The 21,490-nt window shown below is 33.4% G+C and overlaps 2 protein-coding genes across 9 annotated transcripts; one reads left to right on the forward strand and one right to left on the reverse strand.

The window, feature by feature from the left end:
- The first annotated feature begins 14,096 nt into the window (after positions 1-14,096).
- Positions 14,097-16,799, forward strand: LOC135145720 (ceramide transfer protein-like). The gene is made up of 15 exons (XM_064077857.1): positions 14,097-14,165; positions 14,221-14,336; positions 14,385-14,464; positions 14,519-14,648; positions 14,959-15,028; positions 15,084-15,313; positions 15,362-15,411; positions 15,483-15,522; positions 15,572-15,666; positions 15,725-15,798; positions 15,857-15,945; positions 16,003-16,161; positions 16,217-16,407; positions 16,464-16,598; positions 16,656-16,799. Exons 1-15 carry the CDS (start codon positions 14,128-14,130, stop codon positions 16,797-16,799), a joined length of 1,641 nt encoding a protein of 546 aa, XP_063933927.1. The 5' UTR covers positions 14,097-14,127.
- On the reverse strand, positions 16,726-20,687 carry LOC135145728 (uncharacterized). 8 transcript variants are annotated; one of them, XM_064077870.1, is made up of 13 exons: positions 20,616-20,687; positions 20,490-20,514; positions 20,300-20,430; positions 18,851-18,932; positions 18,575-18,708; positions 18,442-18,518; positions 18,259-18,308; positions 17,955-18,206; positions 17,670-17,900; positions 17,414-17,546; positions 17,242-17,353; positions 17,066-17,146; positions 16,726-16,998 (listed from the first exon to the last, which is right to left on the reverse strand). In XM_064077870.1, the coding sequence occupies exons 9-13, from the start codon at positions 17,798-17,800 to the stop codon at positions 16,868-16,870; spliced, it is 588 nt and encodes a 195-aa protein (XP_063933940.1). In that variant the 5' UTR covers positions 17,801-17,900; positions 17,955-18,206; positions 18,259-18,308; positions 18,442-18,518; positions 18,575-18,708; positions 18,851-18,932; positions 20,300-20,430; positions 20,490-20,514; positions 20,616-20,687; the 3' UTR covers positions 16,726-16,867. The 8 variants fall into 8 exon arrangements, with proteins under 8 accessions (XP_063933940.1, XP_063933939.1, XP_063933942.1 ...); XM_064077869.1 differs by having other exon boundaries at positions 17,670-18,206; positions 18,851-18,922; XM_064077872.1 differs by having other exon boundaries at positions 17,760-18,206.
- Positions 20,688-21,490: the final 803 nt, after the last annotated feature.

Below are 21,490 nucleotides of genomic sequence, written 5' to 3' on the forward strand. Positions count from 1 at the left end.
AATGGAAACGTCGACATTGTTGCTACTTACAATCTTTGCTGAGGTTATGGGCACATTTTATTCTGAAGATTTTTGCGTGTTCCTTCATCTTCTTAATGACTGGAGATTTAAACTGTAAAAGCCCTTTGTGGAATAGCAGGGGGAGCACCAAAGAAGAGAGGTTTGCCGAAATAATAGTCGACGAAAAAGGTTTTAATTGTTATTGGAGGCCCTACGCATTTCACAGATTAAAGAGCTTGTGGCTTTAGGTATCACGGTAACACAACATATTTACGTATTTTACATCGTCAATACGCTATATTAACTTTCTTCTGATCATACCCCTCTTCATTGAGAGAGGAGACTAGTCGGGCTCGAGTACCAGAGTTAAAAAGATAGCTACTTGGCCATCATTACGGGATCATTTAGAGAAAAACATAAATATCATGGCGTACCCATTGAGAAAGCACCTAATTTAGACCCGGCTGTTGTGCAAACGGAAGGTGCTATAAAAGAGGCCTATGGTAGGTCCACTTCATATGAAGAGCGCAATAACCAGCAATATGACCCATCGGGCCATATCATTTCTCTGACCAAGAGAAGGCGAATATGAGGTTCATAAATATGAACTTTTGTATTCCAGGCGTTAGAAAACTTTACAACGAGATCATCACTCGGGTTAAGGAGGGCTGGAAGCTTAATTTAACAAGAGCTAGCAGAATATATTAGAGTTTCCTGGGTCAGAGAATAATTTTCTATGGAAACTAAAAAGGCTATTCGATCTACTTAGTCTACGGGCATAACCACACCTTCCCACCGAAATAGGAGATTTGCCAACTTACTGCAAGCCCACTTATCTACTTAAGAGTCTAACGAAAATAAACATAACCTCAAGCATGTATCCTGCATAGTTACTGATTACCCTAACATATGTAATTAGGTTAAACTTACACCAGTGCGGAACTTAAAACTATTATCCGATCCTTTAATGCAAGGAAAGCCTCAAGTCAAAAACATTGGTCATATTCCCGTTTCAGTGGAACCTTTAAAAAATGCTAGAAAATTGGTCAATTTTTTCGATGCCAACTATTCGGATATTTTGATAAATTCTGCATTTCCCAAAATAAGTGTGTTAAATGTGCAGAAAACCACTATTACAGATCCTGCTTTAAACTTAAAGAAGACAAACACAATTATGTTAACCTCATTAGGTGAGCACACTGCAAGCTATAGAAGTTTTTGTTGCTTGGAAAAAACAACTCTACTGATAACCCTATACTTAAACTCGGGAGAACGCGATAGATTCAGGGAAAAGCTACACTTAAGCATTTAATAGTAAACATACTCAACTTTCGTTTAGTCGCGGTGAGCTTATTGTTAAAGAGAGAATCAACTCTTCAACTGCAGTGATAAGTACTAAAATATCGAAATCGACTAGTGATTTAATTTCAAAATTTAATAATCACACTGCAACCATTAAATAATAAGTATCTTAAAAAACTTTCCTGGAATGCCGACGGCTCACAGGTGGAAAAACGGGAGCCCCAGGAGTTGATCAGTAGAACGAATGTTGAGCTTATTTTAACATGAAAATTTTTATTAAAAAGATGGCAATATATTTTATAAACCAAAGTAATATATATCGACAAGATAGGAAAAACATAAAAGGGGGAAGCGTAGTTATACTTATTGAGAGACATATATAACACTCCTTATTAAAGTTATCAAAATTTTATAAATAGAGGCTACCGGTATATGCATCACTTTAAAAAAACTAGGCTCAGCAAATATTATTGCCTGCCATAAATTCCGAAGAAACAATTATTGAAGGATTTAGATTAAATTACTTAACAATACTAACCCTAATCATTGACTGTGAAGACCTAAATAGCATGCATTCTTTTTGGAACAGCAGGAAGGACAACCCAAATGGCAAGATTCTAGAACTTTGGGCGGAAAGTAACGGAATTCTTTTCAAGCCTTCTTTAAACCCACACATAACTCAACTAGAGGCTCCGTTGAGGTCTTAGAGATAGCTTTATTAAAGAACATTCCGTTCCTAGTGCACATTAGTAATCTTTATGAACTATCATCAGATCATGACCGGGTGTTATTGCTGGTCGGAGAATTAAGCCGGGCCAACACAGAGAGGAGCCCAGAGGTAAATTTTTTTAAGACAATGGTCCTTCCTCTTCGTTTGAATTTAATGGGGTTATTCCTTCTTTTTAAGCACACGACAAATTACTCAGCGAACTCATCAACTACTCATAAAATTTAAATAACCTCAAATATATCCTTCCCTCTCACCTTAAGGAAATTATCAATTAACATAGACGTCTAAAAAGAATATTTATGAAAAAACGAGTACCATGTGACAAGTTTGCCTTTAATAAAATAAGTTTTGTAAATAAACGCAAACTAAATGCTTTTTTTAACAACCTTTGGGATTGGAAGATACGATTCTTTAAAACCGTCCAATAATTCTATATGTGTAAATGACAATATCTTAAAATTCAACAAGTTCAATGATATACCACTTTTAATAGTAGAGGAGAAATCGCTTATTCTAACAAGGAAAAGACCAACATATTTGCAGGAAGTATATCCCCTTAGTGCAAGCCCTCCACTACTTTAGTGATACTTTTGTGCATAACCAAATATTATCTTCATCCACAAAGATGTATCACCTCTTGATTCTCAAGTGTCTAAAATTGAAAGGAGATTCGAACTGAAATTGATAAAATAATATTAAATAAAGTAGGGGCCCTGGTGATATACTGAATCGAATGCTAAAAACTCTGTTTCCAGTGGCTGTTGTGTACCTTTTAAAATTATTGGATTCCATTTATTAGTTACTTTTCTACGAGATGGAAAACAGATCAGAAGTTATTCTTAAACCCAAAATTAATAATACCAGCACCTATACTAAAGACTATCGGCCAAATACTTTACTTTATTACTTTGTAAAATTGATGAATGCACAATATTCTCCAAAATACAAAAATTCGTAAACTATAGAATTTGGTTTTCGAGGAGAACACCCCACAACATAGCGAATTTTAAGGATCGTAGAGAACAATAAAAAAACCTTTAATTACAAGAAATCAACAGTTATGGTATTTTTAGCTATTAATAAAGCCCTTAATAAAGTCTGACTTAAAGGGTTTAATTCAAAATTATTTTTATACAATTTGCCAGAATACCTTATGCGCGTGCTATATCCATTCTTTGCGATAGGACATATGTAGTACGAATAGGAGATGACATGACCGTCCCCTGAATTCTTAATGTTATGAGTCTAGATATCGTAGGGTTCTCTGACGATAACAAGCGCCCAACGATGAACTTATAAGAGTTAAAATATATAATAAGAAGAAAAAAAAAAGAAATTAATTAACTTTGAGGAACAGAGCTAAGATTTTGGAGCAAGTGCGGAGTTGATGAACAACTATATCATAGCTGTGCAAAGCCGGAAATAAAACCTAAGACAAAACCGTAGAATAAAATCAGAACTCATCACTTGATGTAGATGCAAAAGTAAGATAAAGAGAAAACATACAACAGGCCTTTTTGTAGAGAAGATAACAGACGCAGCTCCCTCACCCTAATGTTGCGAGCCTTAACTATCTGTTTAAGCGCTAAAATGCAACTCAAAGTTATCATGAACTGGTTCATTTAACATAATAATATCCAAAGAAATAGAAGTTAGGGATGCACGCTAGCCCCTATGCTGGAGTCCCTTTGGGCTCTCTACCATCAACTTTATCCCCCCTATATACACACGACATCCCCCCTCCTATTAACTAAGTCTCTTAATCACTCTACCCTGACGACACTTAATATGTTGTAGTTCAAATCAACTGTATTAATTAAATATGTGCAGGCCTATCGTTATACACTTGAAAAAAGGTTTGCAAAGAAGAAAATTACGATAAACCCTACAAAATGTCACGCGATGATTATCTTAAAAGTAATAAAAAAGGGGGAAATTGAAATATTAAACGCTATCGCAAACATCTATTCCTTGGTGCAATCAAGTAAAAACCTTGTCATTATAATTGACTATAGATTTAACCGGAGGCCTCATATTAATTATTTTGTTAAAAAAATTGAGTATAACTTTTGCTACTTATGTTAATGTACAAATGAAGCCATTTGAATCTTGAGAAATAAACTCCTTGTAAAAAAACTATTTAACCCTATTATTAGTTTCTCATCTGTCTCATGGTCTTACAGCTTCTCTTTGCCTATACACGGCCTTCAATCCCCTTTTAGTGTTTACAAACGCACCTGCTTTGTGTAAAATTCCCAACTACATCCATAATGTGAATTGAACCTCTTTATTTTACTAGCTGTGAAGACCACCCCAACAATTTGATAACTAACTACTTATGACTATATCTCCGCATATTTCATAATATAAAACGACCTTAACATTTTTTGAATATATTTGAGTAAAGCGAGTATCATAACGACTTTAAAACATATCATATACTAAATTACACAGACAACGCTGTCTTTATCTTACGAGAGATGGCTCGAGAGGCTTTAAATTTGTTAAAGGGGCCACCCCTCAACCCTCTCCGAAATAAGGGTATTTAGATCAAGTAGTTTAACTTATAGCAGAATTAACGATTGTAGTTTCTCAAAACGATGACTAAATAAATGAAAACTCGCGTGGCTCATCCTTTTTACTACTCGGGTCTTCCTTTCTATTTAGACGTTTACCGAGTCATTATTGTTGAAGTTTTATGTTGTTCTAGAGGACTACGTATTTTTGTAAAAATATAAGTTTTAGTCTAGAGGGTGTTTTAGTTGAGGTTGATATAGAACTTAGTAGCCTAGGGAACTTCTAAGTCAACTAGTTTTACCACTATTATAATATTAAAAAAAAAAACTTTATTTACACAAAAAAAATATCTCTTTTACTTTTGAAAATTTTGTGTATCTTTTTTGTAATATACTTCTGGAGTACAAAAAAAAAATTAAAATTCTGGATAATGTGTGCCACCACACGAACACAAATTTTCTCGTTAATTCTAACTTTTTCGCTTAAGGTTACACTAAAGAAAATCTATTTTTACTAAAAATTTATATACCTCCTCCAAGCTTGTAAATTAAACAAAAAATTTTTAAGAATTGTGAAATTATACTCTAGCTATAACTTTGTGTAGTTACCAGTTTAGATTTAAAAGTGGGTACTTGGAATTATTAAAATATTCTTTTGTAATTTTAATTATAACAATGCCCTGTATTTGATCTTCTTACAGAACGGATTTGTGTATTATATCTTTTGTAGGGGCAGTATTGTTACTTGTCGTTTAGCGTATGTTAGCTGTACAATTAGCAACGCCCAACTTAGTAAGGTATTAACATTTAACTTTTTCTCTAGATGTAACTTTATCAGTATTTAGCAGGAAAAGAACCCTTATAAACTCTTCACATGCAAAATATGTGTAAAGCTACTTAAGTAATTTTACTTACAACGACTATAGCTTGCTAGCGCCAGTTTAACCTTGGTTTTTCGGTCTTAGTTTAGCTCTTTATGCTTTTAAGTTTATTTTTGTTCTCCTATAGTAATTAAAAAATTATATTTACTAGTCTTTATTTAGGCTCTTGTTATTCCTTTTTCTTTGACGCTCTTTACTATTATCATAGATTTCTTACGGTTTTGAAGCCGTAACACCAACTAAGAGCTACACTTCATCGTAACGAATTAGGATATTAGCTCATATAAGTCTACTATAAATATTTTTCTCTCGTATAGTAATATAACGGCATAGCCAAATTTACAATGTCATTAAAAATTTGCAATGCGAATGTTAGTGCATGAAATTACTAATTTAGTGTAATACATTTTCAAAAGTTAAATTTCGTCGTATAAGCAAAAATAGCCTTCTTTTTTTTTTTGGGGTTTAGGAAGTACGTGATTCCGTTAGGACATGCGACAAATTTGTTGCAAAAAAGAGGTAAGGGTGTAAATAGTTGCATCTGCGGACATAGAGGCAAACGCATAATTAGTAAGGTTACTTGTGCTTAAAACAAATAATCAAGAAATGTTAGCGGTATTAAAAACAGCTATCCATATTGTTTATTATTTTTGATATATAAAAATAAGCAGACTACCTTTTGAAAGCTATGACGAAACAATTCTTGTTTTCAAAATATGTTATAGCCACAGCAAAGTGTGGGCAACTAACTATGAATATGAGGTAAAATAAGAAAATAATAAATGTTTATGACTCTAAACAAAATGTACAGTTTTCTATTTTTGTAGTGGCATTATATGTTTTAAAAATGTGTACTTTAGTTGTTAGAACTTGCAGCACGCCATAAAGTGGACGCCCACTTTATTAAAATTTCGAGTTCTAACCAAAATATATATATGACATCACGCTGATTTCTTATTACTTTTGGGGTAGGGGAGAAGACACAGGTGGCTTCATTCAACACTTCTTAAATTTTTTTACCAAAGAAATCCTTTATACATTAATAAGATTAATTGCGTAATTAATAGATATAAACATATTAAAAAATCTACTTATAAGCCTATTAAGAAAAATCAGTTACGGAATCGTCAAGTTTCTATATGTTACTATTTTGATGTTTGTCTTTTAATTAAGTTATGTTTTATAATTATAATATATGATAAGGTATAGAAATTATTAGTCACCCTTAAAACCGCCCTTTTAGGGATCTAAATTGTTATTTAATGTTGACATTTGCAGTGTATAAAATTTAAATTTTTTTAAAAAAAAAAAATAAAACCAAAGTATAATTAGAACAAAAGAGTCTCTCGCTACTAAGCGAGTCAAATGATAAAAACTTATATCAAAAGTTTGTATTATAGCTTTTTGAATAGACGTGCTTTTAACTTCTAATAATTTAAAGAGAAATGATCATTTAATGATAAGATATTAAAGTTTTGGTCCGCCGCATATATAGCATATTTACTAGGTAATAACACCTATTAATATGTATCATATATTACTAATATACTATTTCAACAAAATAAATTTAGCTTATTTCAGGTAAAGTATTAATTATTAATCAAAAAATTTACATTGATGTTTATCTAGAAAGTTACTTTATTAAAATTTTCAAATTTTATGTAATGTGGGAAATTGCGATGAATTTAAGATATTTAATTTTATTTTTACTTTTGACTAAAACATCTATGCAAGGTAAAATATATATCTTTGTTTTACAAAATTTTAGCTTTTTATTTAAAATGTAGACAATGTGCTAAAGGAACAAATAAAAGTTTTTAAAACCTTTTATCAAAAGTTTTTTGAACCTTTGGAAAAGTTACGCCGTTATCGTCGCTCGAAAACAGATCAATGCGTTAATATTAGAATTCCTTTTAGACAAAAGTTTATTTTGTTAAAGATTATATATTTTATTTGTTTAAATAATAAACAAATAAAATTTAAAAGCTCAAATGAACTAAAGATAAGACCTGCAAAAATGTCGAGGGATTTTGCCTATATTACTAATGAAAGTAGCTCGTATGGGATTTACCAACATAACTTACTAGCATTTACAGGCTGCATTGAAGGTTTAAAATTTTAAAGATTTTTGTGCTATTAAACTTAACACTTTTTAGGAGAAGCAAGTTCATATATATATGGGCATTTCATTGAGGGCGCAATTGAGGTCTCCGTTTAATTCATTAAGCTTGGCATTTAATAAAACCAATTTAACCAGGCTGTCATATACTCCGAAAATGAAACATATTATATTGAAGATTTAAAAAGATATTATAAAAATTATGGTCCCTACCATCATATGTTATATAAAAGGAGTGATCTAAATGAAGATAATTTTAAAGTAATGTTAATTTTAATTTAATGCGTGCGCAACCCGAAATTTTTACTTCTTTTAGCAGTAATCCTCTTTATAAAGAGAAAAATATATCCTTGAAATCTATTAAGTTATTATAAAAGTATTAATATTAAATTTTCTACTTTTTCTGATCAAGTTTGTTATAAGTATTGCAACAATACTTTTTACAGTTATTAGATCATATAAAACCAGCGTATGGGCGATGGTTGGTTACTGACGAAGAAACATCTCTTTCAATTCACTACGTTTGCGAGATATACTCGATAGCCGATCACACATTTTATGAGGCTAATGACAGGCATATAGAAAGTTACTATGTACATTACCATATTTATAAGGTAAGTATTAATAAATGATTTTTACAGAAACTATAGCGGCTATGGACAGAATACTACACGGTGCCAATTACATCATCAGTAGAAGTAACCTTTATAATGACACCTCCAAGAAACTAAAAATTAGACCCGAGGGTAATCCTTTTAAAATTTATTTTGAATAAAATTACTTAACTTACGATAGGGTTTGAAGTCTGGACTACGCCAGGCCCCCTTAACCCCGTTAGTTCCGAGAGCCAAACTGTCCATGAGGTGAAGTTTCAATATCTAAAGTATACGAATTAAAATTAACGTATATAACGAAATGATCATTTCTTCAGGTTTTATATAACTTTACCACCGAGAATTTTAATCAGCATTGCCTCGCTTATTTATTTACACATCGGGATTTTCATGGCGACTTAGGGGCGGCCTATCGCTTTCGTAGACGTCAAGGTTTTAGCTTTTCTATTTTAAAAAATATTTATATTCGCTTAAAGAATTAGAAAGCAGAAACAGGAATATGTGGAAGACATATTTCTTATAAGGGGACAACAAGAAGCTTTAATACGGGTGTGGTAACTTCATTGTCGTTTGGGAAAAAAGTTTCTTTCGCCATCCAGCTTAACACCGCCGCCCATGAACTTGGTCATAGTTTAGGTTCAACGGTATAAGCATATAATATGTTAATAAAATATGCAAGGAAAGATATCGCTTCTCATAATACTTAGCATGACACGGAAGCCTGTCAGGAAAAGGGAAAGCCTTTTTTAATGAACCCAATAATTATGGAAACTCAGGTCAGACAGTTTTCTGAATGCAGCAAATTAGAAATTTTGAATTCTTTAAAGCGTGCAACATGCTTAAAGCGTAAAGTACATATATGATGCTTTATAAACTTATAAAAATCAAATAATATAAAGGTGAAGCTATTCCAGAAGAATGCTACTGCGACCTTTTAAGGTTACAAACACACACAAATTTTTATAATGTTAGTGAGTTTTAACATTTATAGCTCTCCGGACTCTTTATTATTACCTCTCAGCCCTAGGGAGAGCTTTGTAGAGTTTGACAATACTGTGTTGACTTATGATATACCTGTACCCAGTTGTAAGGGTAACGCCTCGAGGTAGAGTAGTATGGAGACATGCCTTCATTAGTAAATTTCCTCATAATTATTTATTCTTCATATAAGTCTTAACGCAACCGAAAGTTGTGAGGAAACTGTTTGTGTAGCTTCAAGTTCTTTTAATTTTCATATGGCCAGAAATATGCTTAACTGAGAATACCTTCTTTGTTTAAGTAAGTTTTAAAAAAATAATGTAACCTATAATAAATTTCTAGATTTATTTATTGGATCCGTCTTACCATTATTATTGGTATAAATAAAACACCACGTTTTTGGTATCAATTGCACCTTTTCTACGTTTAAGAATGACAGTGTAGTTAGTAAAGCTATAAGGCTTTAACCTCGATTATGAGCTATAATAACTGTTCAATCCTCCCAGGGGACAACTCAGAGTTGTATTTAACTTATTAGCTAAAAAAAACTGTAATTCTATCATTATTAATTGCGTTAACTTTTCAGTAAGCGTTTACTAATGATAATTATAATTTGTGGTCACAACAGCAAGTGGCTACTTGCTAATATACAACACACAGTTAATAAAGGCCTTTCAGCTATGCAAATGAAATTAATTTAGTTATTTTTATCCTAAGCAATTCAAATATTAGATAAACAAGGACGGATTAAAAAAATTATAAGAAATACAAAGAAAACAATTTAGGACTATTTTACTTATTTATTGTTGGCTTGGTATGTTAGGAGATAAATTTATGTGTTACTCTTTAATTCCCTTTTGATTGCTTATTAAAACTAAACTGTTTAAATGGTGACTCCAGTGTACCATATAATAATCGACGTGAAAGTTTGCAAATGGGGTGCGAAACTATCGCTATTATTATCTAGCTTTATTCGTTCAATGGTGAATTTTATAAAAACAACAATTTATTTTTAAAAAGGTATTAAAAAAAGAAGCGTGCTATCCAATTTTTAGAGTACTTATATTTAATTTGTTTATAATGCGCACCTAGGCCTGGTTGGGAACTGTGCACATACTGTGTTTTTTAGTCCCCCATTTTAGATTGTTTTTTTACTCTCTGTGAAGGTATACATACCCCTTTTCTATATGAAAGCTATAACAGATAGTAAGCAAAAAGTCACATTCCTTTATTTGCTTTGTGGCGGAGAAAGAGAGGAGGAGCGATTAGGTTTATATAACCGCTATAGTTCGGCAGGAGATCTACGCGTTCGAAAACTAACAATTTTTTTGAATGTGAAATAGTCCCAAACGCCAGTATACTCTCCCTTTATATTAAGTTGATGTTGTTTGTTACATATGCAGGTTGAACTCTTTAGGTTACTTTTTGTTTTTTTGGTAGTTTAGTTTCCCCCATACCACTTCTATTATGCAAAAAGAATTATTTAAATATTTTGTTAAAGCTAGAATTAATGAATCTGAAACACCTGGTTAAAAATATTTGAAAAATCTCATCACTAATATTCCTTCGTAAATAGAATACGATTTCAAGTGACCCACCAGCGCGGGATGTTTTTCTATGGGCATCTTTGGGGGACTGTTAAAATTAAAGTTTATTTTCTTTTTAACTTTGAAGCCGGTAAACCTACTTTTCACTTTTAGCTTGTACACAAGAGATGAGCACAAATGAAAATCAGATAAGATTTTTTATTTATTTGTACGCGATTCTAAGATATTTTATGAACTCGCTCAGGTAATTAAATTGAGAAGAAAGTGATTTTTAAGTTATTTAAGGAAGGCCCAGATTATTTTTTTAATGTTATGTGAAGCTTTACCCCAATAACTTTTATTAAAGGCTTCACTCAAAGTAAGAAATACGATGCGTGATATCAAACTGCAATGAAAAGAATATCTGTATGATTTATAACACGTTCCTTAACTTATAATAGCTATATTTAAGAATTTTATCTGATAAATACAGGTGATAATTTCCCCTTTTTTACTTTTTCTCTTCTTCCGGTTTTTAATCAGAAAATTCTAACCGAACGGGTGTGGTAAAGTAAGCATAACGAGAGCGATTACTGCTTTTAAATGGAAAAGAACATTGACCGACAAAAAATAAAGGATCATGCCAGAAACAAACATTACACAGGAAGTAATGAGGCATATAATATATGATATTTAAATCAAAATCAAAATATAAAGAAAAAGTAGATTCATGAGGCGAAAACTTGAACCCACAAGCAAATACCACAAGGTCATTTTTAATGTAATAAAAAATAAGCTGTACGAGTGGTACACAATGATATGTGCACAAGAAATTAAACGCAAATCCGAGAGAGGATGTCCCAGAGTTGAGCGCGTTCATTCCGTTATAAGTGCATACTTTCGACGCTACCACTTACCCTTATGAGTGATAAAATGTTCAGAACCCTCTTTGGTCGCCAAACTAGGGTAGGTTAGAGGTCCAAGTACCCTTTCTCTTCCTCTTGGACTTCCTTTTGATATTAGGATCCCCCCCTATCTTGACATGGCCCCAGGCGAGCTCATAGGTTTTTCGATCTCGGAAACTCCGTGAATTTGTCCGCTCTAGGAAATCGAACCCACTCCCCTACAGAGTATTTAACTCTTAATCTGTTGAAATTAACTGCAACTCCCAAATAGGACGCCACTCAGTTATGAGTGCCTATTCCGTTAGAAGGGTACACTTTCGCTAGTTTATCTTAAACAATGCTCATCTCCCCCCACTATTTATAAGATAAACAATTTTTATTTAAAATAAGGCATGGATATTTAAAATTCAGTGTAATGTAAATTAAGTATAATCTACTATTAATCATAACAATTAAAACTTGATTAAACATGAAGAATTTTAATGAAGAGTAAAAACTATAATGTACTTGCAAGTAAATTTCGAAAATTTTATGAAAAAGACAAGATTTCCCCCTCCCCTCTATTTAAAAGATAAACAACTTTTAATTATGACATAAAGTTTAAAATTCAGCAATATGTAAATTAAGTGCAATCTTCTTTAGACCTTTAAGGTAAAAAATTGTTAGGTATAAAAACATTTAAAAAGTACTGTAACGTACTTAACAGTGGATTGCAAAATTTTATAGTACAATATGTTAGGGTTAAAAAGATTTAGTCGTTAAAGATATCTCTGATTGCTATATTAAAGGAATGGCATAAACTTACTGAACACTACCGTCTGAATAAGCAAAAAGCATGAATGACTAATATATAAACGTTCTAAAATCGAAAGGAATTAATAAAATGTTATAGTATCTGCTCTACTTTTTGTATATTAACATAAACATAACAATAGTTTGAGATAAGATATTTCAAAGATAAAATTTTAAATCTTGGGTTTTTCTTATGTTATAATTTCTATAATTCTATAATAGGATTTTGATAGCTAAAATAAAGGCAATTTATATAGACTTTAGTAACGCTTGTCTTTTAAACTTAATTATTATATGAATTAAAGGTAGTGGCGGTAACGTTGACGGTTGATGTTGGTGACCTCTAAGGGTATCCATAAATTGAAATAATAATATCTACCTTATGTTTGCTTAAACTTTCACTGAGCTTAACGGCACATAACAAGCTTTTTTTATTAATGTAACCAGGCTATAGTTTAAAAAAAACTTGAAGGTATATACACACATGTACTGCCCCATCAAAGTTTTGGTTCTTCAGTGCAATTTCTAAATTTTACATAGACGTAGATAGAGTTTGTTAACAGGTCGTTGATGTAACATAGCTTGCGTCTGTAAGCTTATATTTTTTGTTTATAAAAATTTTAGTAAGACTAATGCATTATCTTTATTGTTCATGAACCATACGCGTTTCTAGCCCTAAAATAGATATTTAAAGATTTTTCCACCTAAATGTGATAATCTGATGAAAGGTTCCCCGGCCTAGAAGCTGCTAGCCGGTCAAGGGGGAAGGGAAGGGCAGTCGATGTCGGTGGCCTAAAAGGCCTCGAATCTATATACTCTGGACCTCCTCTCCTCTTGGTGGCTTTTAGCGACATTCCATCACAATAAGCCTAATGATGGAGCCCTGACCTTCGATATGGCGATCCTACCAGCCCTTTGGAACGCTCATGATAATGCTTTAGCAGTGGGCCCCATTTTAAGGCTAATGACGAGCTTGTGTACCCTTATAAAGGGTTAATCGCACTCTACTGGAGGCGTCCCCTTTGGGATTTGCGGTCAATTTCAACAGTTAATAGATCAATATAAAAACACTAAAAACGGAAAAGGCGAGAACAAAGAGGGTGGGAGTCATAAGAGTTTTAGGCAATCAGCCGTTTATATACCTTTACAAAGAATTTAGAAAGCAATTTCCATTTATGTTTATTTGTTCAGATTAAATTTAAGATATTAGAATATACGTGTTTAATTTGTTTCCGTTTAAAAAAAGTCAGAAAATACTTATCATATTTGTATATAATAATCTCGGTATAACATTACTGCTTCAGGTTATCAAGTGCTAGTTCGGTTTAAAGCTCTTTTTAAAAGTTTATTTCTCGCCTGTGCACAGTTTTGAGTAGTTATATCTGAACTTCGCTCTTCGTTTTATTTTGTTTCACTTGCTATCTTCAAAGAACCTTACGGCTTTCAGGTTGTGACAGCCATGACCTAGGCTTTAATATAGGTTTAGCTAGTGTTAGTAGAAAAGTACAAAAATTCGGTATTAATGCATACCTTTATTAGCTTTTCTAGTATACCAATTGTTTTTGACATATCCAATAGCCCAACTTACTGATGAAACTTTAACGATGCTATAGTTTTTTAATAATTTAATTGCCAAGGTGCATTCTGACCAATAAACGGCCACGAAAAAAATTCGATTGAGCGAAAAGTAATAGGGTAAGAGAAGCACCGCTTACAGAATGTTGAGGGCTTAGCCTCGGGTTGTTCTCCGGTGAAATAGCCTAGATGTCAGAGGGAGATAATTGTTGCGTCCCTTTTAAAAGGTTTTGGGACTTTATTTTGGTGTATATGCTTATATTACGGTATACTATCTTCTAGTGATGTCTTATACAAGTGGATAAATTTTTTGTACGGTTGGCAGGAACGCTACTTTGTTTTGTGTGATGGCTATCTCTCCTATTATAAGTCTCCCGAAGACTTAGATTCCTGCCGCGGTTTTTTTATTATTAATATTTTTTGCATTAATAATGTACTGTTTTCAGGTTCAATATGTTTAAAGTTTGCTTCTATAACTATTCATCCTCTTGATAACTTAAGAATTGAAATACTTGTTCCACAAAAAGTTATGTTTATTTTGCAAGTTTATATTATTCATGATTTATTATACTTGTTAAAGAATGAAGAAGTCATTTCCATGCATTTAAGGTGTTTTACAATTGAGCAAATGGAAGACTGGCTTAAACATTTAGAGCTTCATCGTCAAATCACAAGCCTTCGATTTTCTTCAGCTTTAGATAATTTAAAAAGTTTATAAATAATTTTATATACAAGATAAGATTTATGTATTCTATAAGTGTTCCATGCTATGGTAATGACTTTTGCTCTTAGTTTAGAAATTTGAGTTACTGCTGCAAATTTAACTTTGCTCAGTTTAAATTTTATATTATTTTATATTTATTTAAAGTATTTGTTTTATAAACTGTTGTTAAGAGTTACTTAGTTATTTTATAGATAACTGCTCAAATGTTACTTTTAAAATACAGCTGTTTATTGTGTTGGTGTAATATCCCTTATTATAGCGAGTATGTATATTTAATTAGCCCAATTTTGGAGTAGACGAACCAGTATACGTTGAAGGTCCAATGGAATCTAAAGCCGCCTTTGTCCCCTCTTGCCACCATAAACGGTATTTTTACTTCGATTATAACTATTTTTATTATATACATTTCTATACCTTTTAGTTGTCTGAGCGAAGGCAGTGAAACTTCTGCACTTTCTAGTTGGGCCTTGTCTATTTCTTATCAAGCTCAAGAAAAACAACTATTGAATTTCCTGTCGGACGCCACTCGGCGTCAAGCCATCCTGCTCCAATCGCTAACCCGCTTGGCTGGTCTCCTCCCTGCAGACAGTAGCGCGCATATCATCCCCGGCCTGGTGGAGTTGGAGAACACCGTTAAGGCGGTTTACCAGAGTACGCACGCTCTACTTTAGTAGGACTCGCTTCTTTTATTTTTCGTAGGTTTGAGCGAGTGTGCCGACATAGTTAAGCTGCAAAGTGAAGAACACAATGTCTTTTTATAATAATTATCTATATATATTCTCGTTACGCACTTCGTCAGTAATGCCTTTGTTTTCCAAAGAAAAGGCTCGCATTACGTAGGAACCGCCAAAACGTGTTAGGTCAAACTCGTCATAGTAGTTGAGCGTTTAATATTAAAGTTCCGTTTAGAAAAATTAAAGAAGCAAGTGGAACTTGCTCAGTCTCACGCTTCCATTCCTCCAATGCACGAAATTAAAGAGGAAACGACGCCTGTATCTGATGAGGTTTTTTCGCTACACAGCTATATATGTTATTATCAAAAAAAGTTTTGCGGACCACCAGAAGTGTAGGCAAAAGCTTTCCTTCCCTTCCGAACCAGCCAAAGTCGGTGGTACGAATTATGCTCGCTATGAAAGGTTTGTTTTCTGCCCCTTTAGAATCATTTGAATCTCCTTCAGATATTATAATACTAAGCACTATAGAAGCTTGCGTTCAAAATATTCTTTCCATTGCAGAAGATGCTACCGATTTAGATAATACCTGGGAGCCAATCGAGATTACCGGTGCCGATTTTAAATATTGTGCTAGAAATTTTCCATGTTGGCTAATTTTCTTGTCAGAGCATCATCGGTTATACCGAAGAGATATCCTATCCACTACGCCAGACGGTAAGAAGTCAATTGACGATTCATTGATTGCTTTTGCCACTATCAAGGGCATCACCGCTGGGGAACTTTGTTTTTTTTTTTTCGACTTGAAAACCCGGTGGAAGTGGGAAGGTTGCTGGCCGTGCATATAACCGACCACACGCTTAGGATGAAAAGTTTTCTTTAGCTATCATGGAAAACTGCAAAGTATTAGAAGACTTAGGCAGTAACACACTGATCCTCAACCAAAGCTACGTACGGGTCTGGCCAGCTAATCAGCGGGATTGCACATTCCTCTCACACTTCCGCAAGTGGGACGACCAGCGAGCGGCTTGCGTTATAAATGTGAGCGTCAGCGACCACCAAGCGGATATTTTGGTAGCACGCTTTTATTAGCAGCAGTTTGTGTAAGTTTTTTTAGCGTGCGTTTTTAGCCCCCTGGCTTCGTGAGGGCTACTTGCAATACTGGCATGTACTGCAGAACCGTTGTGTTGGAGCATGCCGCCAGGAAGCCAGCGGACCAACTCACAAGAAATGACGTAGCTGCTGAAATGGTGTACACTGGAAAGGTAAAGGAGTACTACTTTGCTTTTCTGAAACCACCCGATATTAGAGTTTTGTGCTAGGTTAGCCCAGGAGGTTGGATTCCCTGTAGCGCTGTGAGGGCCGCCAGCCGCAGGGAGTACCCTAAGTTCATTACTCGTTTAGCGAAAGCCTGCCAGGACCATGTGAATGCCAATCATATTCCCCTCATCCTTAAAAATTTGTGATTTTGTTATCTTAGTTACTTAATAGTTATATATAAAAGAAACTAAGAAAGACAGGTAAGAAGTTCGTGTTAGTCCTCCGTGTTTCCCCCAGCTACATTTAATATTTTCAAAGAAACTAACAGATACGGTTGGTTTAAATATGGTTCGTCGGTGATGCAGTTTAAGTAAAGTAGAGGTGCGCTGTGTTGCTTAAAACTACCTTAAAAAAAGTAGTTGGGCATGTGTAGCAGTAAACTTTTCACATATTTGTAAGGATAGTAGAAAACCTTCTAGCATTTCTTCAACTACTGTATGTTTAAGTGTTAGTTCGCTTCTCAAGGCCGCCATGAGCTGCTGTGATGCTGTCACTGTATATCACAAAAGTAGACATTTTATACTGTTTTTTAAAAAATTTTTAAAATATTTTATAGCTCGTTCCATTGTAAGAGCACATCAATAATACCTATTTCTCCTATATCCACTAATCCAACAGTCCGTTTTCCCTTCACTAATAGAGCGTTTGTAATATTTTGTAGTTGGTGAGAGTTTTCGTTTATTTTTTTAAAAAGAAGTTTCTGCCAAGTTTATGGTAAAAGGAATTCTCTAGAGGATGGAAGGAGTTTAAAATAAAATACCATTTCATTCAAAATTGAATTAACTGAGGCATACTTCTTAGAAGAAGACGAATAACAAAATTCCATAATAGAGCCTTTACAAACTTCAGCTTCGTAACCGTTTAAAAAAGAAAAATATGCCTCTGAAGCAAAACTGTGTACAAATAAATATTGTAACCATTACTTTATTATTACTTTAGTAGAATGAACAAATAAAAAGAGTACTGGTTTAGTGGTTACTTATGTTAGCAAAAAGGGAAAATTAACTTAACGATACTTTTTTCCTTTATGGAGATTGACTATTTCATTAAATTCACAAGTTAAAGTTTGATTTAAAGATTTCCAGTATTTAATATACTGAGCCCACCTTGAGCAAAGCTCCCGGCAGTTCGACTCCTCCCTGCTCATTACTCAAGGGATCAGGTATAACTTATCTCTACTGTGAAGTATTGCACGCGCAAGAGGACGAGTGCACCAGAACAGTAAAAGCATGTGGAGTTGGCGCAAACTGAGTTTTCTGGACAGAAAATAGTAATTACATGTGCAAGAAAGGCATAAATACATTTTTTTTTGTTGTTATTAGCTCTCTCTGCAAGCATCTACGGAGTTTTTCGCTCGTTGACGATACGCGTGCAACAACAAAGCATTCTACAAGCGGTAAAACAAGAAAAGAAAACCCTTTGCTTCATTATTTATATATATATAATGCTCTGGCATGCTACTGTTGTAATGAGTAAACTACAGAAACAGCTTAATCTATTCCTCCAATTAAGAGGGTTCGGAAGGGTTCTTTCTTTCACTGTAGAGATGTTGCCTTTTAAGACAATTTTTAAAGAAAAAGTATATATGCTAATATTGATAAAAACCTATATACAAGCGTTTTCTTTGAAATTAATTAAGAGTCAGTAACCTTTACCTACTTCATAAATATAATTAAAATCCGTATTAGTAAACCTACGTTACTATTTTAATATTTGTTACTTACAGTATTATTATTCAACTATCGCTATATATTTCAGCTATTATCCCTAGCTACCAAAAAACATTACGGTAAAAACTGTTTTGAATCCAGCATGCACCCCTATCATCATTTCCATTGGATATTATTAAGTTATGTGCGCCAATGCTTGAAATTTATGATTTGCATTTTTAGCGCTTAAATAAATATTTAAGGCTTCCTACCTTAAGGTGAGAGAGCTGATTCTGTTATTTCCTTTGTATAAAGTGCCTATTTTCTCTTTATGTTACTTTTGCTTCTATTTCAAATTTTTAACTTTCGGTTATTTCTACGGTCCTTTCTTAAATCCTATTTTCACCTGTGCGCAGCTTTAATAAAGTTGTGCATCTGTTCCACTCTTATTTTAAATCTTAGCTTTATTAACTATAATTTTTTAAGGTTAATTGGTTTACTTTCGTTTTTTTATCTTCTTATTATATATTTAACTCTTATAAGCTCACCTTTGGGCGCTCACTATAGTCAGAGAACCTTACCATCTCCAGTACCATCTCCAGAATCGTAACAAACACCCTCTACAAATTACTAAGCATATTAATTTAACATTAAACGATTAAGAAGGAAAAACCTAAAATAGTGTACAAAATACAAGATGATTATAAACATTTAACAATTATACTAACATACACTATTATAGTAAAGTATGGGATGTACTGTCTATACACGGGGACAATTATGCGCTACATATGTAAAAGTGTACAGAGTAATATAAAAGTTTTAAACAAGATTAGTTCAGATAACCAAATAAAGGGGACAACAACGACAAGAATACCGCCCTCATTGAAGAGATTAGGGCGAATAGTAATCAGAAGGGTTCTAATACCTACTATATTCAAAAACTGCTCACAGAACTTACTTAGCGAACGGATGACACAACATCACTAAGGTGTAAATATACAACAAATCGAACTCTAAAGGAGTATTTAAGGGTAAAAGCATAGTGCAGCTTTTGTTACAAAAATGGTCGTTAACCAACTCCAAATAACTTTTTTGTAATTCGTTAAAGGTCAATACAAACCCACAAGCCATTCGAGTGCCAAGTTACTTACTACAACTCTTTACCCATGCCGAATAAACTTCTTATTCTCGCATATCGTGTAACTGTAGCCTCCAAAAGTTAGCTACGAATTTAATAACTAGTTTATTGCGTTGCTCGCCAGATATACATAGCGAACGCCCCAAGGGGGCATCCCAGAAGTTAAATATATCTTTGAATTAAAACACATGCTACGAAACATTTCAAACAAAAAATATTCTGTTAACATTACACAAGCAGAAATTCAAAAAAAAAATTGGCTATTTATAAGATAATCCTGTCATCTATGCCGTCATACGAACTTACAACGAAAGTAAAGTTTTTATTGAAATATTTAAAAAAAAAAAAAATTAAGGACTTCAACGTGATGAAAATAAGGAGAACATGCAACAGAGTTGCACACAACGAAAGTATCCCTGCGATTAATTTAAAAAAGCGCGGCTTTTAGACCTTTTTAAATAACCTAAACAAAGGGATAAGCAAAGAAATAGGAAAACATCGTTGTACACGTCTATAGCTATGAAAAAACTAATAACTTAAGACCTTTCATCCCCTAAAAAAAAATACTATAAAATACAGGATATATATATGAGTAAAACGCTCGCCGTTAGATTTAAAGTGAAGCATCCTTGGAAAGAAAGCAACTAAAGAAAAGGAAGCGACTCGCATCCACAATTACACAAAAGACTACAAATTTAAACAATATGAGCACAAAGAAAAGAATATACATCCACTCCATAAAGTCAACAAATTCACAGAAACATAAGTATAAGAAAAGGTAGACCGCAAGGCCCACCGAAATTGTAGCTATAAATAAAGATAACGCCAACAATAAGATAAGAAAAAAAGGTCTCACGGGCATATCAAGGAAAAATGATCTCATCGAGATTGAAGAAAAACCGAAAGAAAGAAGCATCACTGATCGTTCATTTTTAGGAGGTAATAAACTTAAAACGGCCATGAACGGTCCCGAGGAAGATGAAAGGCCTATATATGTAAGCGACACAAAAAAAAAAAAAAAAAATTCCTAAAAAAGAAAGCCTTACTCCCCATGAATTGATATCAGCTAACCTATAATAAAGAAAAGCTAGAGACGGACGTAGCAAAATATATAAGATTGCTACTACAGTAAACTACATGCCAACAACAAACGTCTTCAAGCCACATATAACCTGGAAGAGGTATGCAAGGAATTCAGGCAGGAAGTTTTGACGATTATAAAGAAATTCACGCGCCACTATCATTATAAGGAATAAAAACACTCCGAACTCTTACAACCCTCTCGCAACTAAATAACTGGCAGATGGTGATATACATATATTCCACGTAAAATACACCTTTTGAACTCTTTATTAAATAAGCCACATGCTGAGCTCTTAAATAATTATTACAAATATACCGGAAAAATTGCGTAGTTCTGGTCAACATATCCATTTGCAGGCTTAATAAGTTAGTTTAATAAGTTAACAAGACTCTTTTACAAGCATATGACCGACAACTTAGAAATGTATGGTTATGTCCAATTCTTCCTAGTCGATATCATCTTCTACTCTATTTTTAAAAGCTCATAACTGGTGTTTATGTAAATGATTGCTAGATATTCGGTGGTTGTAGTCACGATCCGTAAATTAAAAAAGAATTGCAATATTAACGTAAAACCCCATTTAATCAAGCTGCTTAGGCTTGAAATAGAACAAAACACAGGTAAGTGCGGATGCAAACAATTAGAACTGATAACACATTTTTGTCAAATATAAAGTATACCAACAACGAAGCTGCTACTCCCTACACTTGCAAGAGCCAGACACGAATTCTCCTAATGGAAACACGAAGTAGTAGCATACAAAAGCACAGTTGACTTCTTATGCTTTATTGCATATTGCAAAAAGTTTGAGATCTACACAATATTTCAATTGGAAGCATTTCCGCAGAGAAGTGGAGGTATATATCTATAAACTGCTACACGCCCTCCTTATATTTTGGTATTACTATGGATACTTCCCTATTAATAAAAAACACGGCTAGGGCAGGCAACAAGATTAGAATT

This window comes from Zophobas morio, unplaced genomic scaffold (genome assembly GCF_036711695.1).
Source record: "Zophobas morio isolate AGI-343-1 ecotype UQ-CSIRO unplaced genomic scaffold, CSIRO_AGI_Zmor_V1 ptg000178l, whole genome shotgun sequence".
Classification (NCBI taxonomy): domain Eukaryota; kingdom Metazoa; phylum Arthropoda; class Insecta; order Coleoptera; family Tenebrionidae; genus Zophobas; species Zophobas morio.